This window comes from Natator depressus, chromosome 13 (genome assembly GCF_965152275.1).
Source record: "Natator depressus isolate rNatDep1 chromosome 13, rNatDep2.hap1, whole genome shotgun sequence".
NCBI classification, from domain to species: Eukaryota; Metazoa; Chordata; order Testudines; family Cheloniidae; genus Natator; species Natator depressus.
The window spans coordinates 35,900,121-35,913,812 of record NC_134246.1 but is presented as its reverse complement, the minus strand read 5'-3'; the positions used below and the strand labels follow the sequence as shown (position 1 = coordinate 35,913,812).

General features: G+C 40.8%; 1 protein-coding gene across 1 annotated transcript; it reads right to left on the bottom strand.

Moving 5' to 3' along the window:
• Positions 1 to 930: 930 nt before the first annotated feature.
• On the bottom strand, positions 931 to 1,893 carry LOC141997086 (olfactory receptor 11A1-like). Its single transcript, XM_074969401.1, has one exon. It carries the CDS (start codon positions 1,879 to 1,881, stop codon positions 931 to 933), a length of 951 nt encoding a protein of 316 aa, XP_074825502.1. The 5' UTR covers positions 1,882 to 1,893.
• Between the last annotated feature and the right edge of the window lie 11,799 nt (positions 1,894 to 13,692).

Genomic DNA, 13,692 nt, shown 5'->3' with positions numbered 1-13,692 from the left:
CACCATGGCCATGGGAATTTAACCTGAAAGTTTCACCAAAATGACCAGCACTTCATCCATCCACTCATCCACCCCTCCATGAATGATCATGATGTATGAAAAATATCAGTCCAGAAAGTTAATGAGAAATCTAGCTCAGTAGTAGAAATGGTTGAGATTTTCCATTAGAAACATGGGGGAGGGGGGCAGAGGGGAGGAGTTTGGGCAGAAAATGGCTATTTCATCAAAATGGACTTTTCCTTGGGGAAATGTCTATTTTCAATTTTTAAAAAATAGTGGTTGATTTTTGTTGTTGAAAATCTCAAAAAAATCATCAAAAAATGTAGCTGAAAATGGATTTTTTTTCCAATTTTTTTCATGGGGTGTGTGTGGATGGAATTCCTGATTAGTTCTACTCAGAAGAAACCACAGCATGATAGGCACTGAATTTTATGCTCACAGCACAAACACAGAGAAATTTAGATGCAAACATAAAACACTCTTGCTGGAAGGTTGCAACATAATATGACTTTATTTCTTAGAATACAGAACGATAGTTCACAAAACCCCCAAACCAGTGAGAGACAAAGCAGGCTTCTCCCTTAGGCATAATTCACTGAACCTTGCTCTAGGTTGGCTCTGTGCAGACTGACTCCTACTCCTAGATTGCAGGCTTCCCTACAGAGTCCTTTGCCTGCATGCAGGACCAGTAAACCCCTTCCAAACTTGGAATGATAACTTGTGATTTTAACACAGTTTTCAATACACAATACAATTCAATACATGGCACATTCAGTGAACACCTGTAAATCACATTGATTTCAGTAGGACTGACATTCCATATGGTTTGTTTGAATGGGATGACGTTCATGAAGGACTGACTTGAGCCAGAGATAGCAGGATCAGACTCCGAGTTTAGATAACATGAGCTGCATCACATGGTCTCCATTTTCATTTTGATCTAAAGGCATTAGCTTGAATTCTCTGAACTGCTGTGAAAGTCCCAAATTTCCTGACAACTTTCCTCAGGGCCTCCTTTACCTCTTTGTTTCTCAGGCTGTAGATGAGGGGGTTGACTAGTGGTGTGAGGATGGTGTAGAAGACAGAGAAGACTTTGGTCATGCCTCGCAGTGTGTTGATGTCTGGGAGCAAGTAAACAATGATTAGGGTCCCATAGTAAATGGTCACCACCATGAGGTGAGAGGAGCAAGTGGAAAATACCTTTTGCCTGCCAGTGCTGGAAGGGATTCTCAGGATGGTGGTGATGATAGAAATGTAGGAAGTCAGGGTTAATAGAAATGGTGGTAGTGTGAATAAGGAGGACAGCAGGAAAGCCACAAGTACCATGCTGTGGGTGTCACTGCAGGAGAGTTTTATCACTACGTTGAATTCACACAGGAAATGGTCAATTTTATTGGGACCGCAGAACATTAACATCGATAGCCCAGATACTATTATGGAAGCAGCCACAAATCCACTAATCCAAGACCCAACCACTAGCTGGAAGCAGAACCTATCATTCATAAGGGACACATAGTGCAGTGGTTTACATATCGCTAAATACCTATCATAAGACATCGCTGCCAGGAGATAGCATTCTGAACATGCCAAGACTCCAAAACAATAAAGCTGCATGAAGCAGCCACTCACAGAAATGGTTCTGTCCCCAGTCCGGAGACTGGCCAGCATCCTGGGCAGGATGTTGGAGGTGTAGCAAATCTCCAAGCAGGACAGGTTCCCCAAGAAGAAGTACATGGGGGTCTGAAGGTGCCGATCAGCCACAACTAGCACAACAGTGAGGATGTTCCCAGCCATGGTCATGGTGTAGATCACTAGAAACAACAGGAAGAGAAGAACCTGCAGTTCTGGGACATTCCCAAATCCCAGGAGGATAAATTCCATGATGGACGTTTGATTTCTGCTTTCATGTGTGCCAGGGGGAGTATCCATGGGAGGGGGGAAGAGAACGCTGCAATGATAATAAAGAGACATTTGCTTTTGTAGTACAGTGCCAACATTTACAATTCAATTATTGCAAAAAAGGACCCCTTTGATGATTACCATCCCTAGTCTTACTTGAAGAAACTGGACTGGAGTGTTTACCACCAGTTATCACTGCTGCTGGAGAAATCTAAACATTTTCCTCAGCAATATTGCTTGTATATTTCTCTTGCCACATGATCCATTGCTGGAGTGACACCTCTCCAATGCACTGTGGGTGGGCTGCATTGTAGCATGGAACTCAGAAGACCTGGGTTTTGTTTCCAACTTTTGGTCTGTCATTTCACCTCTCAGCCGAGAGACCATGCACAATGTTCTGCATTCAGAAATATAGAAACAACTTCCTCTTGCCATCATAGAATCATAGAATCATAGAATATCAGGGTTGGAAGGGACCTCAGGAGGTCATCTAGTCCAACCCCCTGCTCAAAGCAGGACCAATCCCCAATCAAATCATCCCAGCCAAGGCTTTGTCAAGCCTGACCTTAAAAACTTCCAAGGAAAGAGATTCTACCACCTCCCTAGGTAATGCATTCCAGTGTTTCACCACCCTCCTAGTGAAAAAGTTTTTCCTAATATCCAACCTAAACCTCCCCCACTGCAACTTGAGACCATTACTCCTTGTCCTGTCCTCTTCTACCACTGAGAATAGTCTAGAACCATCCTCTCTGAAACCACCTCTCAGGTAGTTGAAAGCAGCTATCAAATCCCCCCTCATTCTTCTCTTCCGCAGACTAAACAATCCCAGTTCCCTCAGCCTCTCCTCATAAGTCATGTGTTCCAGACCCCTAATCATTTTTGTTGCCCTTCACTGGACTCTCTCCAATTTATCCACATCCTTCTTGTAGTGTGGGGCCCAAAACTGGACACAGTACTCCAGATGAGGCCTCACCAATGTCGAATAGAGGGGAACGGTCACGTCCCTCGATCTGCTCGCTATGCCCCTACTTATACATCCCAAAATGCCATTGGCCTTCTTGGCAACAAGGGCACACTGCTGACTCATATCCAGCTTCTCGTCCACTGTAACCCCTAGGTCCTTTTCCGCAGAACTGCTGCCTAGCCATTCGGTCCCTAGTCTGTAGCTGTGCATTGGGTTCTTCCGTCCTAAGTGCAGGACTCTGCACTTATCCTTATTGAACCTTATCAGGTTTCTTTTGGCCCAATCCTCCAATTTGTCTAGGTCCCTCTGTATCCTATCTCTGCCCTCCAGCGTATCTACCACTCCTCCCAGTTTAGTATCATCCGCAAATTTGCTGAGAGTGCAATCCACACCATCCTCCAGATCATTTATGAAGATATTGAACAAAACCGGCCCCAGGACCGACCCCTGGGGCATTCCACTTGACACCGGCTGCCAACTAGACATGGAGCCATTGATCACTACCCGTTGAGCCCGACAATCTAGCCAACTTTCTACCCACCTTATAGTACATTCATCCAGCCCATACTTCTTTAACTTGCTGACAAGAATACTGTGGGAGACCGTGTCAAAAGCTTTGCTAAAGTCAAGAAACAATACATCCACTGCTTTCCCTTCATCCACAGAATCAGTAATCTCATCATAGAAGGCGATTAGATTAGTCAGGCATGACCTTCCCTTGGTGAATCCATGCTGACTGTTCCTGATCACTTTCCTCTCGTGTAAGTGCTTCAGGATTGATTCCTTGAGGACCTGCTCCATGATTTTTCCGGGGACTGAGGTGAGGCTGACTGGTCTGTAGTTCCCAGGATCCTCCTTCTTCCCTTTTTTAAAGATTGGCACTACATTAGCCTTTTTCCAGTCATCTGGGACTTCCCCCGTTTGCCACGAGTTTTCAAAGATAATGGCCAATGGCTCTGCAATCACATCCGCCAATTCCTTTAGCACTCTCGGATGCAACTCGTCCGGCCCCATGGACTTGTTTATATTTATCATGTCTGCTGTTTATATTTATGCCCATCAGTGTAGATTTTTTTTATAGCCATTTCACTCTGATCATTCTTAATGGAGGACAGATGGAAGGGTGCCTTGATTTCTCTACACTGGACCTTTTGGCAACCATATCACTTTACAACCACTCATTTTATTTTTAGTTTTTCCCCATATCACCCTTGGAGCCCAATAGTGCAATGAATGGAAGTCAATGGGACTGATTATAGTGTGCAAAATTAAGTACGTGGGCAATCTTTGTAAGATCAGGGCCTTAATTGTGATACCATAGTGATGTAGATAGATAGATAGATAGATAGATAGATTTTTCTGTCCTTGTTGCTAACCTCTCGCTCTGTCTGTTTCCTTCTGTCGTGTATGTCATTCAGAGATGTATTTGAAAATACTTTGGGTATTTCATTAACATGCCCCTTTCAGATAATTAACTCAGACGTTAAATGAAATGTGAGGTAACACTGGCCCTCTAACTTCCATTTTTTTTAAATCAACGCCCACTTGTATGGTCTGTTGGCCAATTCTCCACCACTAGCATTTCTCGAGAGGATTGAATAACAGAGAACAAAGAAGTTATTGCATGAATTGCAGCTTTTCATCATTTCTATTACTTTCTTTTTTGAATTGTCTGAGAACAGAAACAAAAATTCTCCAATATATTCATGATATAAAAGTGCTCATAGAGTTCATCAGTAAAGAATATTTTGTCTCCAGATCATTCTTAGAAAATGTGTTATTCAAAATTTACACAGTGCTGTTCTGTTACATTTCTCTGACGGTGTTTCCTCCACCCTTCATTGGATGACTGCCTAGCCTGGCATGTACTGTATGTTGAGGCTTAAAGGTATCATTTAACTTTGTCTCCTGGGCTGTATTTCAGCTTGTTAATCTTAAGGGTCATGTCCTCAGCTGATATAAATCACAATAGCTCCACCGGCATTAATGCAGCTACATCAGTTTATATGAGGTGTGGGTTTGGCCTTGTGTGCTCAAATGTTCATGGAACGCAAATGCAAAAGGGTTGTGTGACCGAATGCACCCCTCTATTGCAGTAATCTTGGTACAACTTATGCCTTGTGAGGTATCATTTGAAAACTAATAACTTGCTGGTCAATACTATCATGGTGAAATGTATGTAGCAACATGATATGTCAAGTTATGAAATCCCCCGCTTTGATGTTATAAGCCCATGTTCAAAAGCACATAGCCCTAAAGAAAGAAATGCATGTTTACCTCAGTTTACATATAAATAGTAAACAGGGTCCTCTGGACAGCAAGAGGGGGTAGACTGGTTTCTCAAAGACAAAGGACAAGCTGATGCCTCTAGCCATGTGTTATCAAAGTTGATGGGCAATTGCCTTTCAGGTGGCCATTCTTTGAGCAACTGGTTTGGAATGTAGTATCCAAAACAGAGATGAGAAAAGTATGGAACAAAGCAACAAGTTATGGAGCTGTTACAAACTGGTGGGTTGGATTTTCATGATGTATAGCATTTTGTAACTTGTCAAACCGTATTATAAAGGTAACTAGCTTCAATGCATATTTCTGGAGCATATCTTTTGATTTCCACCCTCTTTGTCACAGCCCGTCACATATCAGAAGACTGTTCTCAGGTCCCCCCTCGCTCATCTTTTCTCAAGCGTGAACACACCCAGTTTTTTTAACCTTTCCTCACAGCTCAGGTTTGCTAAACCCTTTGATCATTTTCATTGCTCTCCATTGGACTCTCTCCACTTTGTGCACATCTTTCTTAAGCCCTACACACAGTACTCCAGCTGAGGCCTCACTAGTGCTGAGATAATTACTTCTTGTATCTTACAGACGACACTCCTGTTAATACACCCCAGAATATTAGCTGTTTTTTCCGCAAATTCAATTTGTGATCCACTCTAACCCCCAGATCCTTTTTAGCCATAATTGTGCATTTGATTTTTTCTTCCTAACTTTGCATTTGTCTTTATTGAATTTCATCTTGTTGATTTCAGATGAAATCTCCAATTTGTCAAGGTCATTTTGAATTCTTATCCTGTCCTCCAAAGTGCTTGCAAAGACTTCCAGCTTGGTGTCATCTGCAGATTTTATAAGCATACACTCCACTCCATTATCCAAATCATTAATGAAAATATTGGATACTACCAGACGCAGGACAGAACCCTTTGGGACCCCACTAGATACATTCTCCCAGTTCAACAGAGAACCACTGATAACTACTCTTTGGGTACATCTAAATGGCAAAAACAAAACAAAACAAAAACACACCAAAAACTACTCAGCAGCAGTGAGTCTCAGAACCTGGGTCTGCAGACTTGGTCTTGTAGGGTTCATTCTGCAACAATAAAAATAGCCATGTAGACATTCTGGCTTGGGCTGGAGGTCAGGCTCTGAAACCCATTCCTCTCCCTGAGCTTCAAACTGGTAGTCTACATGGCTATTTTTAATGCCATAGCATAATCCCCGCAAGCCCAAGTCTATAATACGGGCTCTGAGACTTGCAGACACAGGGTTAGTTTTTTTGCTGTGTGGACGGACCCTTTCAGTACAGCCTTTCAATCAGTTTTTTACTCATATTATAGTAATTCAATCTAGATCACATTTCCCTGGTTTGCTTATGAAAAAGTCATGGAGGACTGCATCAAACGGCTTACTAAAATCAAAATATATCTTATCTATTGCTCCTCCCCTATTCAATAGACCAGTTTATATACATGTGAACATAAAAACAATGATGCACACAAGCATATGAACATGTGATCGTAATCACCAAAAATGCAATCAAATGCACGAGCACAATTCTATTCACATATATACACAAGGATGCAGAAACCTACAAATGCAAACACGCGGATGTATATATATACAAGGACATGACCCAAAAATATAGAAACAGATAAAACATGTTGGCTATAATTTATTAAACCATCTAGGGGATTTAGATACTTATTTCCCATTGGCAATTAAAAGCATAGATTATTTTTTCAGACATTCCAGTCGAAATGTAAACCTTTCAAGTTGGATGGGTGAAAAAATGTTTTGGGTTTGGTGTGGGTTTTTTGTTGTATTTTTCCCTTGTGGAAAATTTCAACTGTTCATTGAAAAACAAAAAAATCTCACAAAGCACTTTTTTGGGGGTACTTTTGCAACCAAACCTCCAAAATTTCCACCCAAAACCTGAAAATTAATCTGTTTTCAGGTTTTCTAATTATATATATATATAAATTTCATCCATTCCCCTCTAACTTACCTGCTTGGGAGCAAATTGCTTCTGCTTCAGCACAATTCTCCAAGTGACAAAAGGCACCCATTTATATACATTTTGGTGTTCACCAGGGAGGTACCCTGAAAGAGGCTCTGCTGTGATGTTTCCAAGCAACCAGAACTGCCCTTAGTTATCATAGATGAAGAGCGGAGGCTTCCAGACTTACACAGCTGGCTACACCTGATGTAGCGAGCTATCAAAAAAATGGGCAGCTTAGATCAGTCTGGTTTAGGCTCAGAGAGCTGGTGAGTTGGTTTGTGTTTGAACCAAGCCGTGAGTGATGTCATGCTGGGTTCCCGACCATTGCTTTGCAGTGATTGTGACTAGGGTAGCATCATGAAACACTGATGTCACCAGGACGCAGGCACTGTCGAAGCCACTGCCACTGTTTAGTGACTCCCAAGAAGTAATCAGTGGGTCCTCATGGAAATTGAACATGTGTAGTTGATTCTTTTTTTTTGCACTAGAGAAACACCCAGAGGCCCAGAGGTTAGAGGTCACAGAAAGTCCATCACAGCCTCAGAACGAGGCGGTATTTCTTTTTATGGCCACATGTTGCTGTAGCTTTTCTGCATTAGGATATATGATCAAAGCTGCCTTGCTAGGGTATGTGCAAATAATAGGCTTCCATGTGTCTCAGCTTACACACCACAGGCTCTAGAGGCCTCATAAAGCTCTGCCAAAGAGAAAAGAAGAAGGTGTGGGCTGGGGACATGGAAGAGGAGTCAGGGCAGAGCAATTGTCCAACTTACATGGAGAGTGTTGGCAAGAAATTTGGGCCCCATTAAAGTCAAAAGCAAAACTTCTGTTGAATTAACAATAGTAGTGACACAAGTTACTAGAGACTAGAGCAGATCTTGAATAAAGTGGAAATGAAATTGTTAAGGTGGATGCTTGGAGGTATAAGAATGGGCCATGCTTGGAACGAACAAATTAGAGGAAGTGTGAAGGTGGTACTGATTATAGAAAAGCTAAGAGAATCCAGGTTTAGATGATTTGGGCGTGTGAAAGGAAAACTGGAAGAACAGATGGGAAACAGCCTGTTGAACTTAGAAGAGGAGGGTAACAGAATGATGATCCAAAACTAGATGGATGGATGTCCTACAAAAGGATCTGGTTAGCTGAAAAGTTTCAGAGGAACTGCTTCAAGACAGACTGGAATGGAGAAGAAGGACTTGAAGAGCTGACTCTGTTTAGGTGGGATGCAAGCTAGAAGAAGAAAAGCAGTAGTAACATGGGTACAGGTTGTGGTGATGATGGTGGAATAGGTCACAGAAGCAGTAGTAGTATAATTAGTAAATGGCTTAATCGTGTCCTCACCATGAGCTCAGCTCCTGGATTAGACCAAGAGGCTGATTCTGACCGATATAGTGCTTCTCTGGTAAGGGGCTATGACTGATCTTCTCCTGGGCCCATACCATCCTCCGGTATCCAGTGCAGGAGTATACGGGGGTGCCCTGCACCCTTTCCATTCTCAGGGTTGGAGCAATGATCTGAAGGCTTGCTGTAGGTGCCTGGCTGGGGCTAAATGGTCACTACATTTGGGATTTGGAAGGCCTTTCCTCCAGGTCAGATTTGCAGGGACCTCATGGGATTTCACCTTTCTCTTCAGCATGGAGTGTGTGGATCACCTGCTAGGATCAAATGGTCACATCTCAGCTGATCAATTCCCTGCCACAGGGACCTCAACCATTCACAGCACCTAAGTCTATTTACCCCTTCCCATAACACAAGAACTAAGGATCACCCAATGAAATTAAGAGGCAGCAGGTTTAAAACAAACAAAAGGAAGTACTTTTTCACATCACATACAATCAACCTATGGAACTCATTGTCATGGGATGTTGCCAGGCCAAAATATAACTGGGTTAAAAAAAGATTGAGATAAGTTTATGGAGGATAGGTCCATCAATGGCTATTAGCCTAAACAGTCAGGGACTTAACCCCATGATTTAGGTGTCCCTAAACCTCCAACTGCCAGGAACTGGGATTGGATGACAGGGGATGGATCATTGACTAATTGCCCTGTTCTGTTCATTCCCTCTGAAGCACCTGGCATTGGCCACTGTCAGAAGACAGGATACTGGGCTAGACTGAACAATGGTCTGAGCTAGCATGGCCATTCTTATGTTCCTGTTCTGTGCCTGTGGCATACAACAGTTTAGTCTTCTGAGGGCTGAAATACCTTTAGTTTAACTGAAATCATTGTGCTTAGTATGTGGGTGAAGCATAATGACCTGTGATAACAGAAGGGCAGAATGGATGAGCTAATGGTCCCTTATGGCCTAAACCTTTATGAAACTATAGAAACCTTTGCCCCCTTTAGTACCACGGAATAACTCCTGCTGTGAAGTGTCCACGTAAATGTAGTAGCAGCAACAAGAGTAGTAATGGGCACTAAGATAATGTCCATGTTTGACTGCTTCTACGTCATTTACATATGCAGAACATCCTACCCTGTGTTCAAAATCCAATATGAATATTAACCAGGTAACCCCATCACACTCCTCTTACAAACTTTGGCCATCCATAACTCAAGCTATACGCATATTAAACCCCCTGGCAGGAAGGAAACATGAAGGAATCTCAAGCTTCCTCTTTTGTAATGCAACTGGTTTGTTGTGTGGTGATGTAACGTACACTATCCTTTCAGACCACTGATGGTTAGCAAGTTGTCTTTTTCCAGTTCTGATGGGGACTTGGATTTACACTGGGGTCTGTGATACATGGTGGTGTATTTGGATCCCTGTTCTCTCAATACCAGGTCCATTTTAGAAGACTATAGTGAAAGAAAGATATTGTTTTATTGATGTGTCTAAGATACAAGAGGTTTGTATCTATGAAACAACAAGGAATAGGGGAGAGAGAATATTTTATTTTATTTTAAAGAGAGAGAGAGAATCTGGAGTAGATTATGATGATGACAGACAGATTGTTAGAGAGGTTGGTAGATCGATAGATGAATGTGTGGAGGGATAGATCGATAGATAGATTGATACGTCATTCTTTACTGTGTTATTACTATTATGCAACGTAATTTAGAGTAGAAGAAAAGAGAGCTTTCCTGATGTGAAGATATCCTGAGACGCGTTTTTTCCCCCAATTATTTTTTACCATAATTTTGATTACCTACTCTGTCCATTCAGAAGACAGGATACTGGGCTAGACTGAACAATGGTCTGATCTAGCATGGCCATTCTTATGGTTCTTATGACTAGGGCCCTAACAAATTCACGGCCATGAAAAAGGCATCATGGATTGTGAAATCTGGTATCCCCCTGTGAAATCTGGTCTTTTGTGTGCTTTTTGTGTGCACTGTCTTCAGAGCTGAATGGCTAGAGAGCAGCAGCTTTTGGCTGGGCACCCAGATATGAAGGTAGCGCCCCACCATCAGCAGCACAGAATTAAGGGTGGCAATACCATTCCATGCCACCCTTACTTCTGTGCTGGTGGTGGCCCTGCCTTCAGAGCTGGGTGCCCAGCCAGCAGCCCCTGCTCTCCAGCTGCCCAGCTCCGACGGTAGCTCCACTGTCATCAGCAGCCCAGAAGTCAGGGTAGCAGTACCCCAACCTGCCCCCCACAATAACCCTGTGACCCCCCCACAACTCCTTTTTGGGTCAGGACCCCTCCAACTACAACACTGAGAAATTTCAGATTTGAATAGCTGAAATTATGAAATGTATGATTTTTAAAATCCTGTGAACATGAAATTGACCAAAATGGACCGTGAATTTGGTAGGGCCCTACTTATGACCAATAAGAGAAAAAAAATTACGAAAAAATTCAAAATTGCAAGAATCTGCGCATTTCCAAAGGTTTAAAAGAGTTTATTTCAATAGTTTTTCTAGAGTTTTTAACACAATTTTCTTCTCAATGTTTTTTAAACAATATTGAAATGACTGTTGAACTTTTGTCATTTACAAAATACCATGTAAATGAAACATTTTGATAACCCTTTAAATGGTATTTTCTCTTAAACTTGATAAAAATGTCATGATATATTTGTAGAGAATGAATATTTTTGAAAATCTTGGCTGTATTTTAGGGGTTATTTTCATTTCAAAGATGGACATTTTTGAAGTGAAATATTAAATATTTATTATTATTATTAACATTAATGCTAAAATAGTACATATCCATGAATACAAATATTCACATAACATAGCTACATAACATTTAATTTCATTATATTTTTAAGGACCTGTTTTCTATCTATACATGCACACACACATGTATGTGTAGAGAGATAGATATCTTTATACAACTACATGTGCCAGTGCACACATTTTGGAACTGGCATTATTTATGTTCCTCTTTTTATTTATTTCACTGATGTGCAAAATTTCAGTGTCAGAAGATCAATCAGACACTTTTTATCTCTTCACTTACACTCTGTCCCCACTTCTTCCATGCCCCTTCCCATCCCAGGACTTCCTGTATAATTTCAAATACCTCAGAAACTTGAAACAACAATCATATTTTCATTTAAAATCAACCTCTCACAGAAAAATATATTTTAATTTCCTATCACCCCATTCAAAATTACAGTGCCCTGGGGAGCGTTATGTCATGAAATCTTGAACTAAAATAGATATGATCAAAATTTTTTGAGAAGAATGTTTTTCCAGTGAAAAACAGCTTATCTTGAAAATTCAGCTTTCCATGAAAAGCTGTCCCCAACTTTGAAATGTTTCCATTTTCCACAAAAGTTTCAGTGACATTTTAATCTATACAGCAAAAACAACAAGGAGTCCTTGTGGCACCTTAGAGACTAACACATTTATTTGGGCATAAGCTTTCTTAGGCTAGAGCCCACTTCATCAGATACATCTCTAAGTTAGTCTCTAAGGTGCCACAAAGATTCCTCATTGTTTTTGCTGATGCAGACTAACACTGCTACCACTTTGAAACCTTTAATCTATATATTACTGTGGAATCAGCATTGTACAATTTTATTTGATAGATAGATAGATAGATAGAGCTTCTCAAAAAAATGGAAAATTGGAGTTTTGGCTAAAACTAAATTTTTCACAGAAAATTAAATTTTCATCAGAAAATCCAAAAAATATATATATACTTTTGTTTTAGAGCTGAAATATTTTCACTTCTTGGTAGTTTTTTGCCCTTTTTTAAAAATTTAAAGTCAAAATTTACTGGTGCTAATTTTCCCTATTGGGAAAAAAATCAACCAGCTTTGTCAGACAGTTAGATACATTGATTAAATGGCTAATCTTGCACACAATGTGTGAAAATATCCAATGGATGGAAGCTTATTCTAGAGAAATTCAAACTGTAAATAAGTAATATCTCTTCAACAGTGAGATTAAGTAACAATTGGAACTACTTATCCAGGGATGTGATGGATTTCTATCACCTGAAGTGTTTAAAGTATCTGGCTGGTGAATCTTGCCCATATACTCAGGGTTTAGCTGATCGCCATATTTGGGGTCGGGAAGGAATTTTCCTCCAGGGCAGATTGGAAGAGGCCCTGGAGGTTTTTTCCCTTCCTCTGTAGCATGGGGCACGGGTCACTTGCTGGAGGATTCTCTGCTCCTTGAAGTCTTTAAACCACGATTTGAGGACTTCAATAGCTCAGACATAGGTGAGGTTTTTTGCAGGAGTGGGTGGGTGAGATTCTGTGGCCTGTGTTGTGCAGGAGGTCAGACTAGATGATCATAATGGTCCCTTCTGACCTTAGTATCTATGAATCTAAAGCAAGACTAATGTAGGAAGTACTGAGAGAAATTATATTCCATATAGTATGCTGACTAGATGATTGTAATGGCCCCATTTGCCCTTAAAATCTATAGAAAGATAGATAATTCTTCACTGTATTGGAACTGACCTGCAAGGTAAATTGTTAAAGGAAAAGAGTGATTTCCTGACCCAAAGACATAGTGAGAACAAGGTTTTCTTCCCTGATGAATTTGCACATTTCGAGAAAATATTGTGTTAAGACAAAATTAAAAAATCGGGAATATTTTCATTTCAAGGAGTTAAAAAAAGTTTATTTCAATAGTTTTTGTACAATTTTTTCAATCCATTTTTTTCATGTTGTTGAACATATTATTGAAATGGCTATTAATTCTTTTCATTTACCAAACAGTGGATAAATGAAACATTTTAAGAATCCTTTAAATGTGATTTTCTTTGAAAAAATATTAAAAATGTCATGATATTTTTTGCAGAAAATTACATTTTTTGATTATTTTCATAGGAAAAAACACATATAACTAAGGACCACACACATGAACAAGAGTTTACCAGAGGGGTGGGTGTTAAGGGATGGGGCACAGCATGCTGAGCTCTGATTGGGCAGGGATGGTGTCCCTAGCCTCTGTTTGCCAAAAGCTGGGAATGGGTGACACAATGGGAGACACAACGGGTATCACTTAATGGTTACCTGTTCTGTTTATTCCCTCTGGGGCACCTGGCATTGGCCACTGTGATAAGACAGGATACTGGGTTAGATGGACCTTGGGTCTGACCCAGTATGGCCATTCTTATGTACCTCCATTTCATGCAAACG

Excerpts from the sequence above, each read along its gene's own strand:
- LOC141997086 (XM_074969401.1), bottom strand. The coding sequence starts at position 1,881 with ATGGAATTTATCCTCCTGGGATTTGGGAATGTCCCAGAACTGCAGGTT.